Below are 22,627 nucleotides of genomic sequence, written 5' to 3'. Positions count from 1 at the left end.
AAATTAAAAGGACCATTGACAATTTTTTACAAGTGTGTGTTTAAGGAATGAAAATTAAATAACTAATGGACTATTAATATGAACGGAAACATTCTGGCTTAAGCTCTAAAATGATTATTATTAGTTCCTTTATTTAGATCTTCTAGATACTTTTGGTGATTACATTAGAGATAGCCTGGGCTAATTTGAAGCATAGGAATGTACTATGCTTGCTTATTCGTTTTAGCGTGGAGCTTTATCAGACAGCCTTCTTTGGGCTTTTATTTTATACAGTCTACTCTGGTGTGAAATCTCTTAGGTTTTATTTTCTCCTTTTGATCTGTGGTCCTGCATTTTTTACTTTTGCCTGGACACTGGAATGTGCTTTCAGTGATGTTCTATTTTTTATCAGGCAAACACAATACCACTCTGGAAAGGGTTGCAGTTTCTTTTGATGCAAGTGCGGTCTTGTTATACCTGCTGTTGTCATCCATGTTAGGTAATGTAGCAGTCCCTCTCATCACTTAGGCAATTTAAACCTCAGGATATTTTTGTAACATTGACATTTTATTCAAGAATACGTGTCTCCACTATACACAGAATTTGCATTCAAAAATCTACTTAGGTCACTATTATATTAGTATAATTGTGTGTGGAAAGATAGGACTGTGCGTGCGTACGTGTGTGTGCTTCTGCTGCATGGTAGGCCTTGTAACTATACAAAAAACCTGTATGTATTCAGGTAACAGTGTAGGTTTTAGAATCTCTGGAACCCTCGTTACTCTCTGCAGACTGCACGGTCCTAATGTTAAGTCGTGACAGGACTAGTCCTCCTAAGAAACCGATTTTATATATATATATATATATATATATATATATATATATATATATATATATATATATATATATATATATACACACACACACAGATACATACATATATATATATATTTTTTTTTTTTTTTTTTTTTTTTTTTGCGGTACCCGGGCCTCTCACTGTTGTGGCCTCTCCCGTTGCGGAGCACAGGCTCCGGACGCGCAGGCTCAGCGGCCATGGCTCTTGGGCCCAGCTGCTCCGCGGCATGTGGGATCTTCCCGGACCGGGGCACGAACCCGTGTCCCCTGCATCGGCAGGCGTACTCTCAACCACTGTGCCACCAGGGAAGCCCAGAAACTGATCATATTTAATCTCAGGACATCTTAAGGAAAATGACTGATTTTGAGTTTTTACATATCTGTAAGTCATAGAGGTGCTAAGGATAGCTAAAATCTGAAATATGAAAGGGTTTTAGATGAAGAATCAATTTCTGCTATATGTCTTAACTGCCTTCCATATTTAATACACATTATAATTAGAATCCTCTAATTACTCTCGCAAGCAGCTTTAAAGCCAAAGAGTATACCAGTATTTCTTTTGCTTACGTATTTTTTCTAGGTACCTTTTGCAGGTGCAGGCATTTATCTTTTTCAGGAGCTAAATAAACAAGCAAGCAAGCAGTAGGCAAGGGCTGTTAACAATGCATTTGTTTCAGAAAGTCCCCAGGCCTTTACTAAAGACATTTTCACGTGTTAGACTCTTAGAAACCAACTATTACATAACTCAGTAGGCAAGCCAGCCTGGCATGTAGGGGTCTAACAGGGAGAAGCTCCTTTTCTATAATACTTTCAGCAAATCTTTATTGAGAAAGCAGAACCCCAGACTGACAGTGCCTGTGAGAGAAGCTACAGTGGGTGACAGTGACGGCTAGCTGTACGCTGGACTTCTGGTATCACCTGCCAGTTATGTGTATATTAATTTTTAAGTATGAACAGAAATAGAATATTTTCACACTTGAAAAGAAACTGGATTCTATATTTTGAAGTTTCCACATAGGTATTTGACTTACTCAGTTTAAGATCTTCTGGGGCCTGTAAGCAGAAATTTATTCCTCACAGCATTATTTAACTATTCAAGGGAAGTGATTAATGTTTTCGTGATTTCTAAATTAGCTTGGGAAAATTATCTGAAACTTTCTCAAGGGAGAGTCATTTTATTATGTCAACAAAATTTTATGAGTTAGGTAAAAGTGAATTAAATACCTTATCCCATAATTCCCCTGAAAGCAAAACTATTAGGTAGAATTAACTGATGCACTGTTGTTTTCTGTAACATGTTGGAACTCTTTCCGAGCCCCAGTTTTCAACAGGATTCTTGTGGTTCACTGATGCTGTGGGGGATAAACAGGTCACTGCCCTCAATGAGCTTATATTTCAGTAGTAAAGATAAACCTTGAAAATTTATTGAGACAATTAATTATGTTATAATCATCATGCTCTGTTTGTGGCTCTAGACTGAGGACACTTCTTCCCAAACAGTCTCTAAAAAGGCAGATATTAATACCTTGCAACTTAGGATCAATTTAATGGATGGGAAACACCCTTGCCCCTTTGAATTCTTTCAGCCATGCCATCACCCTCATGATTGCCTTCCTCTGGATCCCAAGTCATTTTCTTCTATTCATCCTGAACTTTAGTACTGGTGTCAGACTTGCTTTCTTCATTCCCAAGGCCCACCATTATCCTGATGGCTTTGGTATATTTGTGGAAAGTCCCTAGGTAGTTCCTTCACCTCCTCATCTCCAAAAATCACCTACCTTTTTTTTTTTTTTTTTTTGCTGTACGCGGGCCTCTCACTGTTGTGGTCTCTCCCGTTGTGGAGCACAGGCTCGGGATGCACAGGCTCAGCGGCCATGGCTCACGGGCCCAGCCGCCTCGCTGCACGTGGGATCTTTCCGGACTGGGGCACGAACCCGTGTCCCTTGCATCGGCAGGCAGACTCTCAACTACTGCGCCACCAGGGAAGCCCACCTGCCTTTTTTAACCTGCTGCTCTTATTATACAGATCTTATAATATCTCACAAGTGTTCTAGCTTTACATGTAAGCATCTCACCTTCTGACCATAACATAAATTAATCTCTTTCTACTTGATTAATTTCACTGAGATCATCCATCAGCCTCATGGGGAGCATCCGTTGATCTAACCATCTGTCTTTTGCTAATTCATCAATTTGCTCATTGTATCAAAATTTGATTTCTTTGTAATCTCTTTTTGGTCACATTTTCTATTTCCATAAACTCCTTGATTCCTTTTTTTCTGTCTACTTTTTATGAACTTAAAATCAAGGAAATTCTATTTTAAATAGAATCACGCTCCATGGTAGATCAGGATCACTAGAAAAACACAGTCGCTAACTTCAGATGGGCCCACAATACTCCTGGAGATCCTATCACATTTTTCTTTTCAATTCCTTTTCTCTTCTTCTGTCCATTCTACTCCATTCATTTCTCTCCAAACTCCAACCACTCGTCCTTCCCACTAGCCCATCCTTTGTAGCTGAGAAAACTGAGGCCATACAGGAGAAACTCCCTTATCTACCAATCCTACAAATCCTACTCATATCTTCATTCATCCTTTCCTTATGTTATGAAAGAAGTAGAGCCCCTCCTCTGACCTGTGATTTGGATCCAGTGCTATCCTATCTCACATTAACAGTTATTTCTCTCATGTACACTCAAACATTCCCTTCAAATTGAATCATCCTCATCAACTTCAAAACATCTAAGTGTTTTTCGTCCTAAAAATGATAATAAAAAGTTGAACGCTTCCCTTGACCCCGTATCTTCTTCCATCCTTGGTTAGATTTCTCCACCGATTCAGGCATACTTCCTGTAGGAGGGTTACAAACATCTCCACTCCTCTGCTCTCTTCATTATTATCTAATATGGTTTCCATTTCTGTTACTTCATATGATGGTACTTTATTTGGTCACCCTTAATCACAGTGTTACATATAAGGAGTGGTTTTGTTCCAGCTTTACTGAGATATAATTGACATATAACATTATGTAAGTTTAAGGTGTACAATGTGCTGATTTGATACAAGTATGTATTGCAGAATGATTACCACTATAGCATTAGCTAACACCACCCTGTCACATAATTACCATTTCTTTTTTGTCGTGGGAACATTTAAGATTCACTCTCTTAGCAACTTTCAAGTATGTAATACAGTAGTTTTAAACACAATCACCATGCTATACATTAGATCCGCAGAAATTATTCATCTTATAACCAGAAATTTGTGTTCTCTGGTATGACATCATTTATATGTGGAATCAAAAAAAAAAAAAAACTCAAAGAAACAGAAGCTAGAATGTTGGATACTAGGGTCTGGGGTTTGGGAGAAGTGGGGATATGTTGTTTACAGTGTACCAACTTCTAGTTATAAGATATATATGAGGGTATTTTTAATCTCCATCTTACTTAGTGTTTGATCGGCATTTGGTCCTGACATCTCTTCTCCTTCAGATATTCTTTTATTGGCTTTTGTGATACCATGTACCTCCATTTCCCTTTTTTATCTCTACACACTTTATTTTTTCTCAGTTTCCTCTGTCTTTTTGTAGGCTTATCTTCCTTTATCCTATCAGGGTGAAAAGTATGGCAAAAAGAGAGAAGGTGGCTTGGGATGGATCCTTGAGAATTCAATGTTTAGAGTTTACATGAGATAAAGAGAAGTCAATTATATTTAATGATGCTAACATACTTATGTTCATGTATATTATACATTGTGTGTATGTATATATCTATGTATAATTTGTTATTGTTGTTGTTCAGCTAGCATCTATTGAATGTCTGCTATGTGCCAGGTAGTAAGAATAAGCTTTGAGGACACAAAGTTGGGTCAAGCACAGCTCCTACTTTGAGGCCTCACATTGACATCAGAGCACTGATATGGATGGACCTGCAGCTTTAGTAATGTTGGTTAAGATGACTATTTTATTCAGGTGACTATTTTATTACAGATGGCTGTTTTATTCATTATCCAAATTTGGACCGGAACATATAGAAATAAGCCTATTTCTATTCTGTAGGTTTTCATTTTGTTACATTTATTCTTTGAAGGCAAATGTGTAATTTACTTTGAACTTTACATTAACAATATTCAGTGTTTAAAACTTCAAATCACAGAAAACATATTTGAGGAGGTTTATGGGAATGAAATACCAGTTTATTCTAAGGTTTTAAAAATTTTTTTTGATTTTCCAAATTCAGGGCAGAGAGTTAAGTTTTTGAAAAGGGAGGAGGGAATGGGAAGAAATTTCATTTTAGTACATGTGTCCTTTATGGGTATTTTCTTCCCATGATGGCAGTGGTGCCCATTAACCTAGAATGCTTACCGTGTGCCAGGAGCTGTGCTAAATGGTTCACGTGTGTTATCTCATTTAATTCCCCCTTAACCCTGAGGTGGATACTAATAGTTTCTTTTTACAGAAAAGGAAACTTAGGTTTAGACTGTACATCAGTTAAAGTTACATAAGTAACTTTACGTATATTTTTCTATAAGTTAAAGTTAACATTTAAAGAATGTGAACTCAACGTATATCTGACTTTGGAGCCTACACTTTTAACACTGTGATATATTGAAAGAAAATTAAGTGCAAGTTTTTATTTCAGATTTTTCTCATATCCATAATGTCTTGTCTTACGTGGCATTCCATATATCATTTAATCATTTCACATATACCATTCAATCTTCACAACAAACCTGAGTTATGGGCAAGGCCAGTATTGCCCATCTGAGGCTCTGAAGACATGGTTAAATTAGTTGCCTGGGTTACATGTGATAGCAAACCAGCAACCAGAGCCCAGGCTCCTTACTTTGAGTTCAGCTTTCCATTGTATGAGGTACTTCTGCATTAATTCAGTTTGCCAAAAGATAAAGTTGTTCTTGTTCTTTAGGGTTCGCCTCCTCCCTTCCTTTAATTTGACTTGACTTCACTTATTTAGTTAGTAATCCAAGAATGTTGCTAGAGTAGCAAAAATTTGATTAGAATCATCACCTTCAGTATTTTAGGTAACAGAGTAGAGTGGAAACAGCATGAAAAGCAGAGCCCTTTCATTCTGTTCTCAGGCTGGCCTCCTGGATGGGTTCAAGTTGACATCTGGTATGGCTTCCCTTGCTGTCTTCTCCTGGGAAGCCCTAGTTTTCTATTTGACACCGAGCATTAGCTCTGACCTGAGCATTAGCCCAAGCAAGTTTTGCATGATTAAGCTATTGAGATTGGTTTTCCCTGAGTGGACAGAAGAGACTTACAAGGTGAGGGCTCTGATAAAGTGATAAAGCTGATTAGATACTTAGCAGTAAAGGAATCTGATCTTAGAAATTTCCTCTTGCTCTAGTTAATGAGGCAGAGACAACACTTAGGGAAAATGAGTCACTAAAAAGAGAAACTTTTTTTTTCTTTACTAAAGAACCAATTCTTTCACTCCCTTTTAAATCAAGGCCTAAATTTATTGTCCAGAATAAAGCTCAATTTAAATGAACAAATAAGAAACTTTTCCTCAGGGGTGTAGTAAACATGTTTAAACTTACCACCTACCAAGTAAAACAATTCGAGAAAGTAAAACTAAGATAAGCATAGAATTAAAATAATTTAATTAATGCTGACTGTAACAAACCTGAAATAATTAACTGATTAATTATTCAGCTGTGTGGTCTATTCATAAGACTGTATTTTTTCCAAAAATAATTTTCTCATTTTTTCTTTCTATACTTTCCCTTTCCTTGAACTACCATTCGAGCAAGTAAAACTTGTTTTCCTGGAATATACTTATACAAATGTCCTATATTAACAATGTTCATAATCTTACCTTTTGGTTTATTTAGCACTTTTACAGATGCTACCGTTTAATCCTCACAAAACTTTATAATGAAAGCTGCATTATCTCCATATTATGGGGTTGGGACTTGGCTCTTAAAGGTTATGTGATTTGCTCAAGAATTTGTAAATAGGAGAGTTGTGTGTCAAATACAAATTTTCTCACCCCCAAGAAAGTGGCCTGTACCACAATTGCTCCAAGTTATACATTATTGAAAGTCTCCACTTCCCTCCTCTATTTCTTGCTAAACCTTTGTTCCAATATTTAGAAAGTGACCTGACAGTTGTTATCATATCAAATACCTTCACATGAAATGCAAATGATATGTATACACACACTCACACATACACACACTCACACATACACACACATATATTTCTGTCTTTATAGGTTAGCCCTCCTTTCATCATGAAATATTTGTCTTCCCCCAAAAACCTCATTCTCCTACTTCTCAGCTTTAACTTATTCCAGGGAAATTAATAGTCATAAAGGGCAAACTTGAAGTAGAAAAGAACTAACACAGGAGGTAGCTTATGATGGGAGTGATTGGAGGGGAGGTGAACCATCCACCCAGACTGCTGTGTCCCATTGTCATTGGCTTTGGGGTGGATGTAGATATGGTATGAGAATGGGAAGGATGTAATGCTGATTGATGATACTGCTGTTTAGTCAATAGAGTATCTAATTAGTTTGCTATTTAAAATAACACTTTAAAAATTTAACATATTAGACTTTTAAAGGAAATTTAAAGTCTATTTAAATTAAACATTCTACTGTATTTGTTTCTTGATCTTGAGAGGAAGTGTAGTGAAGTTGATGGAAGATTAGATCCTGGAGGTTGACTTGGATCCATCCCTGACTCTACGACTTGTTAGCTGTTAGACTTTGGTGCAGTCACTTAACTTTCTTTAAATTGAGGATAAAAATAATAACTACCTCTTATGATTGTAGTGAAGATGTAATGAATTTGTGTGTGTGCAGAGAGAGAGAGAGAGAGAAAGAGAGGAGGGAAACAACAGCAGATGTGAGCATGAATGAGCATGCTCAGTTAGAACAGTCTCTTGAGTATAGGAAGAGCTCAGTAAAAACAATCAAACTTATCCCCCTCCACTTTAGTAAAACTGTGTCAGAAATTACCAGAGAACCTTTAATGGCTAACTTTAATTGATACTTTTTTAGTTTTCCTTGACCTCTCTCCTACAGCTCCTGTTTTTTGCTGTAGTCTGCATCTATTTTATTCAGACTCTTAAATTTCTAGTTTGTTGTTCTATTTTTACACAGTTACAGCAAGCTTCATTGTTTTCACTTTCTCCCATAGAGGCCCTGAATCTGTGCTGAGCTAGAACCACAGCCTGTTTCCAGAATTGGCAAATAGTCCCATGGGAAAGAAGATCCTGGGATCACACTCGAGAGATCCTGTCCTAAAATTTGTGCTCATCTAGATGCCATTGTTTATGCAGATATCTGATGTTTTAAAATTATGGTCATTGTAATTTATCTGGCCTTTTCTAATCCTTTTGGTGGGAGTGTTGACCTGCCTGACTGGGGGGAGTGCCTTCCTCCACCCTTCTGTCTGAATCGTACTTTGTTGGCCTTACTTCTGCTGGCTGTCTTCTTGCCTTCCATTTCATGGTTTGCTGCTTTTTATCCAATCCCTGTAACTTTCAAATCTATAGCTTACTCACTGCCATGATGATGACTTCCAAATCTATAGCTTTATTTTAAACCCATCTCTTCTCTTTGAGATATATCTGTCTAGTTATCTCCTAAGCATTTACCCCATATGTATCCTAGGCTAATGGAATCTGAAATGTCTGAAATGTACTTAGTTATCTTCTCCCTCAAATTTGTATCTTTTTCTGTATCACGTGTTCTGGCTAGGGATCCTGATAGTGTTGGGTCATGGGGTAGGCTGCCCCAAAATGTGCCTCAACGGTATACTGATTATTTTCAATTAGTTTCTTAAGAAATGGCCAGTGCAAGAGGGACACTCTGACCCTTCTTTCTGTCTTTCTGAAAAACAGGAAATAAATCTCTCATGTGAAAGGTGTACCCCCTGCATCTGGAGGTAGAAGAACACCCTTATCACTCTTATCTCTTAGCAGAGATAGAGAATGCGGAGCTGAAAAGTCTGTGTAAACAAACCTTGCTACTTCACTAATTTACTACCCCAGGTCCAAACTCTGTTTAGGTTCTTCACTAATTGAGCACCCAAAACTATTTCCTGTCACTTCCTCACAAATTTATTGTTTCTTTGTCTAAAAAGCATAAAAGCTACCTGCTTTGGCCACTTCTTAGGTCCCATTTCTATGAGACCTGTGGGAAGTTTCCTCCTTCTTGACAACAGACAATAGCATTATCTACCTAAGGGCCCAGGCCAGGAATGAGAATTTTCCTACTATTTCTAAACAACTAATGAATCAATAATTTCTATTTTGTCTGTTTCCTTAGTATTATTTCTTTTATCTCTCCTTTTTCTTCTCATCTTTCTGTGTTCACTGTTACTAGCATATTATTTATCTGTTTCTAGTCTTACCTTCTTTGGGGCCATCCTCCACCTTTTAGCCAAATATATTTATTTTTATTTTTTTAAATTTATTTATTTATTCATTTATTTTTGGCTGTGTTCGGTCTTCGTTGCTGCACGGGCTCTCTCCAGTTGCGACGAGTGGGGGCCACTCTTCATTGCAGTGCGCGGGCTTCTCATTGCAGTGGCTTCTCTTGTTGCGGAGCACAGGCTCTAGGCGCACGGGCTTCAATAGTTGTGGCACGTGGGCTCAGTAGTTGTGGCTCGCGCGCTCTAGAGCGCAGGCTCAGTAGTTGTGGCACACAAGCTTAGTTGCTCCACGGCATGTGGGATCTTCCCAGACCAGGGATCGAACCCATGTCCCCTGCATTGGCAGGCAGATTCTTAACCACTGCGCCACCAGGGAAGTCCTGAGCCAAATATATTTGTAATACACCATTTGATTATATTTTATTCCTACTTTAAATATCAATTTCCAATATGTTTCCTAAAACGTTTTACAAAACAGTCCAAAGATAACCTATGTCTCTCCATGAATAAAGGAGCCCATAGTCAAATAAAATGTTGAAATGTGGCATGCTTAATCCGTTTTCTCTTGAAGAGTCACAGCACACGTTACTAAGGGAAAGTCTTTACGAAGTTCTGTGATTGACTGTAACAACAAAATTCTAAAACATTAGCTTATATCTGAACATTGATTTTTAAAAATATATTTATTAAAATATTTATTAATAATATATATATTTAATATATATATATTTTAATTGATTAATCATTGACAGGATATACTCCTGACTTCACTCCCATGGTATTAAAAGTCTTCCATGCCTACTTCTCTAATTTCATCTCTTCCCTCTTGAGTCTTTGTAGCTATACAGATTACATTCATTTGGTTTCCCAAACACAGAGTTCTGTTCTATTCCATTGTATATGGTTCCTTTTGCCTGGAGTAACACTAATCTATCTGATGACCTCTGTCTTTGAAAATTCAGCTATTTAAAAGCTTAGATCAGTTGATGTCTTTGCTGGTTAGCATACTGCTTGGCACATTTGTAGGTGCTCAATATATGTTAAATAAATAACAAAAATGGAAAAAGTCAATAAGGGAAAATGTAGAGATATGAGATTTGCTATATCTGCCTATTCATTCTGCCTGTATATTGCCCATTCAGGAAATCTACAACACTTAATAATAGTTGCTTAAGAAATTTAGTGAGAACTGCTTGACCTCAATAATTTAATTGCTCTTCAAAAAAATGTTGTTTACCTGTACAAGATTTAGGAAATTACTCACATTATAAGATGAAATTTTAATTCTTATTGGACGAAAATTAAATTTTAATTTTCATAAGTGTGTTATAGCTATTTTTCTTTCACTGTGAAAATTCCTTAAAAATGATTGTTGTAAGTGTTTTCTATTTCTTCCTGACAGGTAATATTTGAAGCTGAAGTCTCAGGAGGAAGAAGTGGTTATATTGCCATTGATGACATCCAAGTCCTGAGTTATCCTTGTGGTAGGTTGTGATTAAGAACTGTATTTTTCTATATCCTTTCAACACTTGTCTTATATTGGTAGTGACTATTGATTATCACTTGGTCATTGCTCTCTCTTTTGTTGTTGTTACTCCTAGCCCTTTGTTCAGTTTTAAAAGAACACTGAAATATTTCTAGAGTTTTTGAATCAAATATTTTTCAGACTTGTACTACACATGTTAAAGGATTCTTTTAATTAATTACTGTTCAAAAGAAAACCACAGTCCCAAAATGGCGTCACTCATGCTAAAAGTTCATAATACAAAACCTAGATTTATACCTGATCCAACTGCAGTTTCAGTTTCTTCCAGAAATGTTATCTTAATTGACTAGTCTGGATTTCATGGTCAAGCACCAGTAGGATAATCTGTCCTGTGATCCGTCTCCATCTCCCAGAGGAAGAAGAGGTGATCTGAATCATAAAACCCTTGCTGTTCCTTTTCTTCCTCAAAGAAGATGTCCTGGCCTAAAAATAATTACTTCTTTTCTTTTTGCTAGTAGCTCCCTTGCCCCACTCTTCTTCTCATAAAAACCTTCCATTTTGTACAACCCCTTTGATCTGTCTTATAGTTAATAGTTGGGATGCTGCCTGATTCATGAATCCCCTAATAAAGCCTGTTAGATCTTCAGTTTATTTAGTTGACATTATTTTTGACAGAAAAAATTAAAAATGTAAATGAAACTCTAGGTAGGACTCGTTCCATCTTTTGGTATTATTAAATTGCCTAGGAAAGCAAAGAATAACAAATCAGTTCAGTGAAAAGAAAATAAGAAGAAGCCTCACCAACTTATGTGATCTGCTAAGTTGAAAGTTGGGGTGAAATGAAGAAAATGAATTAACTCATCTTATTCCAAACTTAAGACTAAGTTTTTAATGTCATAATAAATTTCTGGCTAATTCATATTAAACAACAAAACAATAGAAAGCACACAAAACAAGAAACTCAATTTGTTAACACATAGTTTGGTATGTCCTTAGATGCACATTGATTGGTCTTCAGATGGGGTAACTACTTTTGTGTTTATATCACATACTCTGAAAGGCAATTGCTGCATGCATTCAGTAGAGCCAGGCATAAAACGGTTGGTATAAATTCAGACTTAAGCTATATCTCCCAACAGCAGTGGTTTATAGGGCCCATGAATTCTAGATGATCTGTTCAGTAACCCTCCTGGTGGAAATTCTCTAATACTTTGTAAGCAGCATGCACAGGGGGCACCGTACCAGGGGCCAAGGCTCCTGCTCCTGCTAACTGGTTGTCAAACCCTAGTGTGCCTCAGAATCACCAACTGGATGTGGCAAATCACACATTGCTTGGCCCCTCACAGGGTTCTGATTGTTCCCAGCTGATACTAATGCTGATCGTCTTGAGTTCACAATTTGAGAACCACTGTTCTAGCTTGTGTTCTAGTGCAAGCATTCCTTTTTCTGAAGCACCTACTGAGGTGAGGCACTGGAGAAGGATGTAGCAGGCAAAGGTGAAATGATTTATTACATGTGGTGTATTCTAAGAAAAAGGAGAAATTATCTCACTCAAAGTTCAAGCTGGTTTACTAAACTCCTTCAATCCATTCATATATGAGAACGGTGTTTCCATCTACTGTTCATTTACACTTCTTGAAAGAAGATATTAAAGAAGGGCTTTCATGAGTAAACAAGTTAAAAAATACAGAAATTGAGCACAACAGTAGTTTCATTGTGATGAAACTATGATCCTTCATGCACTATCTTTACTCACTGAGGCTTAGCTTTTCCCGTTTATGTTTTCTTTCAGTTGAAAACCTGAATAAGCTTCAGTTTTAAAAGGTAATTATAGAGAATGCTTGTTTGACAGTCATGTAACTCATGTATATTTTGATGGCAGTCATCACTTTTTTGTTGGTCTAATATTTCTTTTGGGTAACTTTCTTAGGACTATGAAGGAATAGGAGGTGGATTTAACAACAGTTAAGCTAATACTCTGAGAGGAAGAAAAACAGTCCCTTACCTTGTTCTTTGAAGTACTAGAGGATTATAGTTATTGAAATTTCTTTAGAAAAGAAAAGAAAGATGTAACTGCTTAAATTGTAACTTAATAGTTCAACAGCCATGTATATGTCAGTTTTTGAGCTGTCATTCTGTGTTTTTCTTATAGTTTTCTATTACGCTCTGCTTTGTGCCTATTTGATCTCTTTTGTTTGCTTTGACTTGTAACTATTATTATCACCCGTATGCAACGTGCTACAGGGGTCCTCCAGCAGTAATCGTTGGGTGCTCACTCTGTATAGAATTGCTCTAGCAATTATGGGGCGATACGTAATAAAGCTATTTAAAAAAGAGAACTTAGCGTGAGAGAGGCAACAGTGTCTTTCAGCACAGAGAAAACTGAAATTTTCGTCCATACCACATTAGTCTTGGCCAAAGGTAAAAGTATGAACAACATTATTCTGTTGGGAAAAAGTAACACGGCATGTTTTCTTCATGTGGAAAAAAGTAAGTTTTTTCTTGTCTTCACAGATAAATCTCCTCATTTCCTCCGTCTGGGGGACGTAGAGGTCAATGCAGGGCAGAATGCTACATTTCAGTGTATCGCTACAGGGAGAGACGCTGTACATAACAAGTTATGGCTGCAGGTAAGGCCGCATTGGCAGCTGAACTAAAGGGTACACTTGATTTTTAAAAAATCACATATTCTTTTTCCCTGTATATGTGTGTGTGGGGGTGGGGGGTGGAATATGTGTGCGACAGGTTGTCTTTTGTGTAGGTTTGATTTAATTCGCTGCAGATTCATTTCAGATATTTCCATTTTTGGAATGGAAATGTATAGTTAATAAGTATTTGGGTGAGTTGCTCATTAACTCCTTAGAGAATCATAATTCTCTAATGTTATGTCCAAACTGTAAAAACAATTTTTCTAGATCCATTCAAAATAGGAAAAAAATGAAAAATGTCTCATTTAACATTTTGAAAACAACTTACAAGAGCATAGTACTTAAGCAGGAACTATCATACTCTGATAAAGTTTTCAAAAGTATTTTAAGAAACCTTTGGGAGTATTTCTGGAAATGTGAATTGGAAGAGAGCCAACTAAAATTGTTTTTCAGGATTTTTGTGTATAAGGGTTAATCACAGATCTGAGGACAAGATATTTGCCTTGCACATATTAAATCCGTAAAAAATGTGTATTTAATGAATTGCAGTTTAGCATACATGTTGGGGAAATGTAAATGGTGCATACAAAGAGCTTTAAAAGAATCTGTGAGAAAACAGTGACTAAGGAATGTGCCATATCCTCAGAGAATATCTGTCAATCCTAGGACAGAGGTGGGTGGGGAGGTGGGAGGAGCTAAGAGCAACTAAAGCCTTGAGGCTGGACCTAGGGCAGAATATTTGAAGCTAGAATGTAAGAAATAATATTCTCTGAGCACCTTTATTATTATTATTATTTAATTCTGTTTGCATCAGAATGAGGAAAGGGATTTAATTAGTTAGAATTTTAAATTCCTGAGAATGCCAATAGAGACCAAAAAGGAAAATCATTAGCTTAGTTTCTTGAACATAGACATCAGGCTTTATTTTATGATATCTTTAGAGAGAGAAAATTAGTGTCAAGGATCATCATTAGGTTTCAGGAAGTTGCGATCATAATTATAATCAATGATTATTGAAATCATACGCGTATAATGCCTGATATTGTACTGGGTGTTATAAATGTGTTTTTTCATTCAATTCCCACATCCAATCAGATGTTATAACAGATGTATTTCATATAAATCTAATTATAGCTACTTTTGTAATTTATTTAATATGTGCATATCAGGATACCATCCTGAATATGTGAAAAGGAAATGTACTCTCTCCTTTTTACCCTGTGATTATGCTAATTTCCACTACAGGTATTTAAATATAAGATAATTCTTCCTGTAGAGTGTATTGTATAATGTACAACTTGTTTCATCATCTAAACATCTAGTTAGAATCCCTCTTACTTTCTCTCTCAGCCTATATACTGATAGTATTAAGAATGTGTTTAGATATATTTTCTAATTACTTTGCTAGTCGTTTGTCATTTAGGTAGAGACATTTTTGGCATTTAATTTTTATTGTTACCTATGTAGTCTTGTCTTGGAGAACCAGAGACTCTGCAGTCTGCCCCTGGGTTTACGCCCCAGGATTTAATGGGACGTTGAAATAAAAAGGGTTTTGTGTACTTAGACACCAGCTGCCTTGTGGCAACAAAGACTTTCTGGCCCCGCTGGTCTGAGTGGGTTGCAGTCAAAATACTGCTCATTTATTGTTTGTTTCTTACTTTTGTAAATTGGCTCATTTCATTATAGTTTTAAAAAATTTTTCTCTTGCCATTTTTTAAATAAAGATGAGAGATAAAAATATTCTGTTCAATTTCTGTTCTGCTTTCTTTTTTCTCCTCTTCTTTCTCTTTACATTTTCCAAGGTGAATTTATATATTTCTCATCTATTTTGACATTGCCCAATTCTTCAATAATTTACATGCTTATTCATGAAAAAGCTTTTCTGCCTTTTTCAATAATACCACTTAAATTACCTTAACTTATTCCCTTGAATCATTCTTCTCCATATTTAAGAAACATTGAAGATTATCAATTGCCTGGTTTAGGGTTGTTTTCAAATAAATAAGACTGAGACATAGAGATAAAGGTGTAGATATATAGATGTAATTGATATGTGTACATCTATAGAGTGAGTGAATCAGAAAGTGGCCAATGATTAAAAACAATGATCCATCTTTTGCTGAAACTAGTAGAAACATAATAAAGGAAGAAGAATCTTGATTCGACAATGCATCTACAGGCCAACACACACAGATAGATGTCAAGTTATTTTTGCTTGGTGTAGAACAACTTCCTAAAGGTCAAGGGGCTCAGTTCTTAATTCTAACCTTAATTCTAACTCTTTAATTCTTATAACCCAGTTAATTATATTGGCTTAGAGAATTCATTGAACTTTTCCTGGCCATATATTTTTTTATCTATTAAAGGAGGTGTGGGTAGAGACCAAAATCCCTTCCAGCTGTAAGATGCTAAACATTATTTTTGATGGTCTGAAACATGGCTTTGATCACCTTTTTTTTGTTTCATGGAGGAATGTAAAATTTTTTTTTTTTTTTTTTTTTTTGCTGTACACGGGCCTCTCGCTGTTGTGGTCTCTCCCATTGCAGAGCACAGGCTCCGGACGCACAGGCTCAGCGGCCATGGCTCACAGGCCCAGCCACTCCGCGGCATGTGGGATCTTCCCGGACCGGGGCATGAACCCGCGTCCCCTGCATCGGCAGGCGGACTCTCAACCACTGCGCCACCAGGGAATCCCCCTAAAATTTTTAAGTTATTAGTTTTGTGTGGGGAAAAAAATCATTCCTCAAATTAAGTATCATTGTGAGAACAACTGCTTAAAGTCTCTGCTGACTGCTGTGAACGAATGTACTCTGAAGTAACTCAGAATGAAAGGTCTTTGCATCCTATTACAAAAGTAATGGAATAATGAAGTAGCTGTTACACCTGCCATGGTCAGGTGTAATAAAAATGGCCATCAACTTTTTATGTCCTCCAAATCATTTATATAATATAATAATATTGAGCTTCAATTGGTAAATGTTTGAATATGGTGTAAAAGAGCAAAAACTAGAAAGCTTCCAATTTTCTATTTTAAATGAAAAATGGTACACTACAACTGCCATGAATACCTGATAGTATATGACATTCAAAGTAATTTATGTATAGAAATACATTTAGAGAATAACTTCGCACTTGTTTATTGTCTTTAGCTTACAATTGATATTACAGTCATTTTTATTGTTTAAAATGACATACAAATTAGGTAAATTAAAGAATGGAGCATAAAAAAGCAAACACTTAGTGACTTACCTGAGATAATCTGGGATAGTCCATAAGACATATTATAGTGGGTCTGCTATATCTTTAGGGAGTGTTCTTTTTGTTTTTTTAATATTTATTTATTTAATTTATCTTTTTGGCTGCGTTGGGTCTTAGTTGCCACACAGAGGCTTTTCTCTAGTTGTGGTGTGCAGGTTTTCTCTCTCTAGTTGTGGCGTGCAGACTCCAGAGCACGTGGGCTCTGTAGTTTGCAGCACGTGAGCTCAGTAGTTGTGGTGCGTGGGCTTAGTTGCCCTGCGGCATGTGGGATCTTAGTTCCCCAGCCAGGGATGGAACCCTCGTCCCCTGCATTGGAAGGCAGACTCCTTACCACTGGACCACTAGAGAAGTCCCTTTACAGAGTTTTCTTTCCTGCAAGATCTCAGATTATAAAATTAGAGAGTCTTAAAAGAAGGTCATTCACTCTAGACATTTAGAAAACAATGACAAAATGCATAAGCCAAATTAACCTCCTTGCACATGCTGAGCAAACTACTGATGCATAAAACAATATGGATGAATGTTTTTAAAAGTCCATTGGTGTAGCATTATGCATAATGTATATAGCACAACCAAAAGAAATACCTTCAATAAAATATATCATGCTCTAGTGTAAAAAAAAAAAGTCCATTGGTGTCAGCAAGCTATAAATCTGGTGAAATCATGAGGTTTTGTGGGATGTAGTTTAAAAAAGTATGTTATGCAGTTCATATTGGATAAGGGAGTTAGGATAAAGTCTTTAGTTGCTCCTAGAGAATTTCCAAATTCATTTTCTTTCATAACGCTCAGTGAAGTAGCTTGCATTCTAGATATGAACACAACTTTTTTTTTTCAGCTTACAATTTGCAGTTTTCCCCACATGAACAGATGTTTTATAATGCTTACAACAAGTTTTAAAACTATACCATTTTGTGTTCCTAAGGAACCCCCAATGGTAGAGAATTTGTGGATCATAACTTAAGGCTTATGCTAAAACCCAGGTTATAGGAAATAAGATCATCAGTGAGATTTTAATGTACAATTTAATGTTTAATGTTTTTCAGTGTTCAATTTATAGTGAAATAAAATAATAAAAATGTCTGTTTATATTCCTGAGAGGTACCAGATAATTTTCTCACAGGAAAGAAAAAAAATAGGTTATATATGTTCGTGGGTTAAAAATTTTAGTCACGTCCTTTTTATTTCAACACAATAATATGGATAGTAGATAAAGTGATCGCAGGAAAAAGTGAATATATAAGGGAACAATAACATATGACACAGAAGTTCCACTCCTGAGTAGTTACATAAGAGAAATAAAAGCATGTGTTCACAAAAAGACTTGTGGAAGAATGTTTATAACAGCTTTTTTATTCATTACAACCAGTAATTGTAAAGAACCCAAATGTCCGTTAACAGGAAAATGGATAAACAATTTGTGGTTCATTCACACTACTCAGCAATAAATTAGAAAGCGTGCACTACTGATACCAGGACTTATAAAGCTCAGCAATGTTATGCTTTCTGGAAGAGAAGAGACACAAAAGAGTGCATGACTCTCTAGATGCTAATCTATGGTGCTAGAAATCAGAACAGTATTTGACTGGGGTTGGGGGGTGATTAGGAACCGGAAGTGAGCAGGGAAACTTTTTGAGGTAAGGTAAATGTCATATAGCTTTATTGAGGCTTTGGGTCTATGAGTGTATATACATTTGTCAGAAGTTAAGATTTATCCAATTTGCTGTATATAGTTTACTTTAATAAACCATGAATGAGGAGAAAGTGAGTATATGAAACATTTCCTCAAATACCCAAATCACTGGCAGTACTAATCATGCTGTAGATCAGCGGTCCCCAACCTTTTTGGCCCCAGGGACCGGTTTTGTGGAAGACAGTTTTTCCACGGATGTAGGGGGTGCGGTTCAGGTGGCAATGCGAGCGATGGCGGGGATGGTTCAGGTGGCAATGCGAGCGATGGGGAGCTAAGCCTTACCAGTCCGTGGCCCGGGGGTTGGGGACCGCTGCCGTAGATGGCGATAGCCTAGTACAAACATTACCTGCATTTTTGTCCATCTTGTCCATTTGAAGTCATTTGATTAGGTTCAAGGGTGATTTTTAATCATCAGTGTAAACTGAAATATAGAATAAAGCATGTTCTGAGTGTTCTATTATCAGAACACGTTATAACGTTCGAGGATGTGAAAGAGTTGAAACAGGAGTTGGACTGTAACTTACAAATTAGTATTCTTTCATGAAGGTCCAGTGTAAGTGGACACCTACATGACAAGTCAAATAGAACCCATTGCTGGAACATCTGTCAGACCATATGCTTTGGCCTCAGGTTCAGTGTAGAAACTAAAATGCTAATGACTCCATCCATCATTACAGAGCTTGGTGGGCATGCATCATTGGGTTGGACAGAGAAATTCAACAGTGGAGTTACTGAAAGCAGGGAATTGTGTGGGGAGATTTGGTGGCACCGTTCATTTTGGTGAATTGAAATGAGGCTGTTTAATGTGTGACTGGTAATTCTATGCAGATTGCCATCAAAGCTGTGGCAGTTGGGCCAGTCTTTCAGTAATCTCCCCAGGTGCTGACACGGTGCCTCCTGAGTAGGCCTGCCAAAACAGGAAAGTCAGCCATCACTTTGCCCTTGGTGAGGCTCGTCACTGCTAATGTAGTGTGATACAGCTAGTTTCTCAGCCAAAGGAAATGTCATTCCTTCTGGAGCAATAGATAATTAAGCAATACATTGAGAGTAAAATTAGTATAATTAGGTGCAGATTGCTCTAAAAAACAACCAGAGAGAGGCTGACCTTTCGCAGTACCAACTGTTGCCAGCTGAGGGTCAATGAAAATGGTTGGTCTGAAACTTCTGGCCATAAAGTGTTTTATCTATCCAGGCAAATGTAATAGCCTTGTTCCTATACTACATGGGAACATCGTCATGTAGCATTGGAAATGAGAAGCATGATTTTTTAAAAAATGAATAATTTGAAAGTACAAAAATTTTATCTGGTGAAATATATCACTACAGTGTTTCAAAGGCCAACTAGTCATTGCTCACAAAGCTCTTTTTGATGCTGCCATGCTATAGTATTTTCCTGTATCTATTTATACTGTCATATGAAGTGCCTGGAACCTTGTATCATGTTTAATTTCCACAAGAGATTTTACTATCGCTGAAACTATTTCTTTTTGAGAAAAAAAATCTGGTAATTTTCCATTTATTATAATGAAGGGAAAATGTTGGAGGGAATTAATCTATGCCTAGAAACATGCAGTTTACAGTGGGCAATTCATTGAGAAATAATTTGAGAGGACTATTTCAAAGCCAAACTGATTAAACATTTAATATATGATCAGCTCACATTGGATACCGTGGGGGTGGGGAGAGAAAGGAATGAGATAATGTGAAATTGTCCTAATGTCTAGACTTGGTGAAAGTTCTGACATTTTCGAGATTGGCCCTAAGAGTGGCTGACACATATCTGAAATATTAGAATAACAAAAGGCAGCATATAATTACTAGGACATTTGGTAAAGTTGAAGAAATGATGTCAGAATGGCTAAAGGTACATCGTATAAATATATCTTGAGATTTGTGGGAGACTGGATAAGTTTCTTAAAATCTTAGAATATTGGGAATATACAGGAGGGATTTAGTTTGTTTTTTTATAGATAGTAAAGTACGATAATAACTAGTGGTTTGAAGCTATTTGGTGAGAGATATAAGCTGATTATGAGGAAGACCTTTGTAATTGTAGGGCTGTTGAAACCTAGAATGAGCTACTGTAGGAGGTAGTAAAATTAGGGGAAGTGTCCAAGCATAATCTGGTTAAGTACTTGCTAGAGATGTAGAGGACATTTAAGCATGAGGCTGAATGCTTTTTTAAGATCCTTTCAGCCCTGAGAGATGCTTGTATAACCGAATAAGAAAAGATCATATGGAATCTAAGCCCAGTGCTTTTTCAGAGTTGAGAGAGAGCATCACAGACTGAAGTGTTTGGTGAAATCATTAAAGAAGATTTGATAGAGTCTTTGAAGGACATATAGGACTTGGATAAGCAAGGATTAAGTGGGCATGGTTATCACTGCGGTTTAGTGTATGTGTGTGCTGGTGGGGTAGGAACATCAAGAGAAGAATCTTCTTGAAGTGTAAGGTTCACAATGGGAAGTTGAGGTAAATATAGTTTATGGGAGGGTTGGGACTAGGCCGTGATGGAGACAAAAGCAAGAAAGAAGCTACTGCTGGCAGTACAGACATCAAGTAGTGAAGGCCTAGGATTGGACAGTGCTGGTGGATTTGGAAAAACTGTGAGGAGGGGAGGAGAGGGACCAATGAAAGAAGACACAGAGTTTGGGTCTGGTTGGTACCAGATGAAAGAATTTGGAAGAGTGAAATAATAAAGATGGCTTTTTAAATTTACTCAAATGTTTACTTTTTACAGCCGGTCTGTGAATTTGTTTTCTCATTTTCTGTCTGGGAACTAATTTACCTGCTCCACGTGTTTGTTTACTTTTTGCCCCTTCTGCCTTGATAATTGCATATGAGTTTTCCTAAATAGGAGTGAAAAATGAGGAGACATTCCCATTCCTTTTGACTCTTTAGCCTTAAAAAAATTTTACCAAGACAGTTTGAAGCTTGTGGCCAAATTAGAAACCTCTGGGTGTTCCCGATTTCACTTAGGAGAATTCATCTGTGGGAAGGCTGTTGGTGCTTTCAGCCTTGCCTTCTGTATCTTGTGGCTCACAGAACAGGACCCGTGTCAGAGAAGAGTATTAACCATGTCTGTTGTGCTTTCCTGACTCCTTGTAAACTGATAGATGAACGCTAGCCTGCTACTTAATTCTAATTTTCTCTGTTTATCCTGTTTAAGCATTAGTGATTTTTTTTCTGTGTATATGCTGATTTACAATTAATTCTGCTCCACTTAAGAGACCATGTTCTATTTGGTAGCTAATGGCTATCACTCTTATCAGTCCTGCTTTTCCTGAGGACCTTGTTTTATTCGAGTTCACGGCATTATATTCTTCCTTCATGGCTTCATGTAAAGAATTATAATCATTGGTCTTGAAGTAAAATCACTGACCAAGTATCATGGATTGTAATGTTTATCTTTTACCCTTGGCATTTTGGGTGTGTATGTATGTAACAATGAGCATCAGAAAGTTTAATCATATTTAAGTTTTAGAACTTCCAAATATTCCTGAGGTCATTTTGGTTGACTTTGTGTGGCTTTCTACCATAAACAGCTCAGTGCCTTAAAGATACGATGCATTCTTTTCCTTCTTCAATAATTCATAAACTCTGAGTTTGTTGTCTACAGATTACATAATTGACCATAAATGAATGATGTGTGGAATAGTCTTTATCTTCTTTATGTATCCCTGGAACATGACTCGAAAGGCCTGGCAGTCATAGAAGCTCAAGGATTTCTTCTTATCAATATCTATAAATAACAATTTACTGCTTTTTCTGTACAAGAATAATGCACTCTCCTACTGTTCTCAGAGCTGCCCTTTCAGTGTTTTTCAGGTCACGTCAAGCACTTTACAACTTTCCATCGAGCTCCTGTGATCAGTGTTACAACATGGGGCTCTGGCAGTGGGCTGGGTTTCTTCTTTATGAAAAGCAGTCTGATTTAAAAGATAGTATATTTATAAAATTCTTTTATTTGAAAATAAAACATAGAGAAAGCCTCACAAAAATGAAAAACTATGACTCAATGAATTTTTATGATACCCACCACACAGGTCAAGAGAAAGGCTTTGCCAGTCATCGTAGAGGCTCTTTCCAAGTGGTCCATCCCAGACACAAATGAGCCATCTCTCTACAAATGATAAGTTGTAGCCTACCTCTACAAATAATAATTATCATGACTTTCAGCCCTTGTATTTTTTTCCTGTTTTTTTTCCACTTACATATATTTAGTCTCCTTAGATACTATAGATTAGTCTTGTCTGTTTTTAAAAATATGTCTTTTAGAATCCCTTTAATCTGTGTGTTTGTCCTC

At 36.8% G+C, this 22,627-nt stretch overlaps 1 protein-coding gene across 6 annotated transcripts in view; it reads left to right on the top strand.

The window, feature by feature from the left end:
* Positions 1-22,627, top strand: part of PTPRK (protein tyrosine phosphatase receptor type K) — a 569,905-nt gene that overhangs the window by 284,082 nt on the left and 263,196 nt on the right. For all 6 annotated transcript variants that reach the window (XM_079939939.1, XM_079939937.1, XM_079939938.1 and 3 more), the window contains exons 4-5: positions 10,642-10,723; positions 13,240-13,355. In XM_079939939.1, the coding sequence (XP_079796065.1) occupies positions 10,642-10,723; positions 13,240-13,355 (198 nt within the window). The remainder of the gene's footprint in view (positions 1-10,641; positions 10,724-13,239; positions 13,356-22,627) is intronic.

This window comes from Stenella coeruleoalba (genome assembly GCF_951394435.1).
Source record: "Stenella coeruleoalba genome assembly, chromosome: 12".
NCBI classification, from domain to species: domain Eukaryota; kingdom Metazoa; phylum Chordata; class Mammalia; order Artiodactyla; family Delphinidae; genus Stenella; species Stenella coeruleoalba.
The sequence above is the reverse complement of the archived record's forward strand: the minus strand, read 5'-3'. Positions and strand labels throughout refer to the sequence as shown.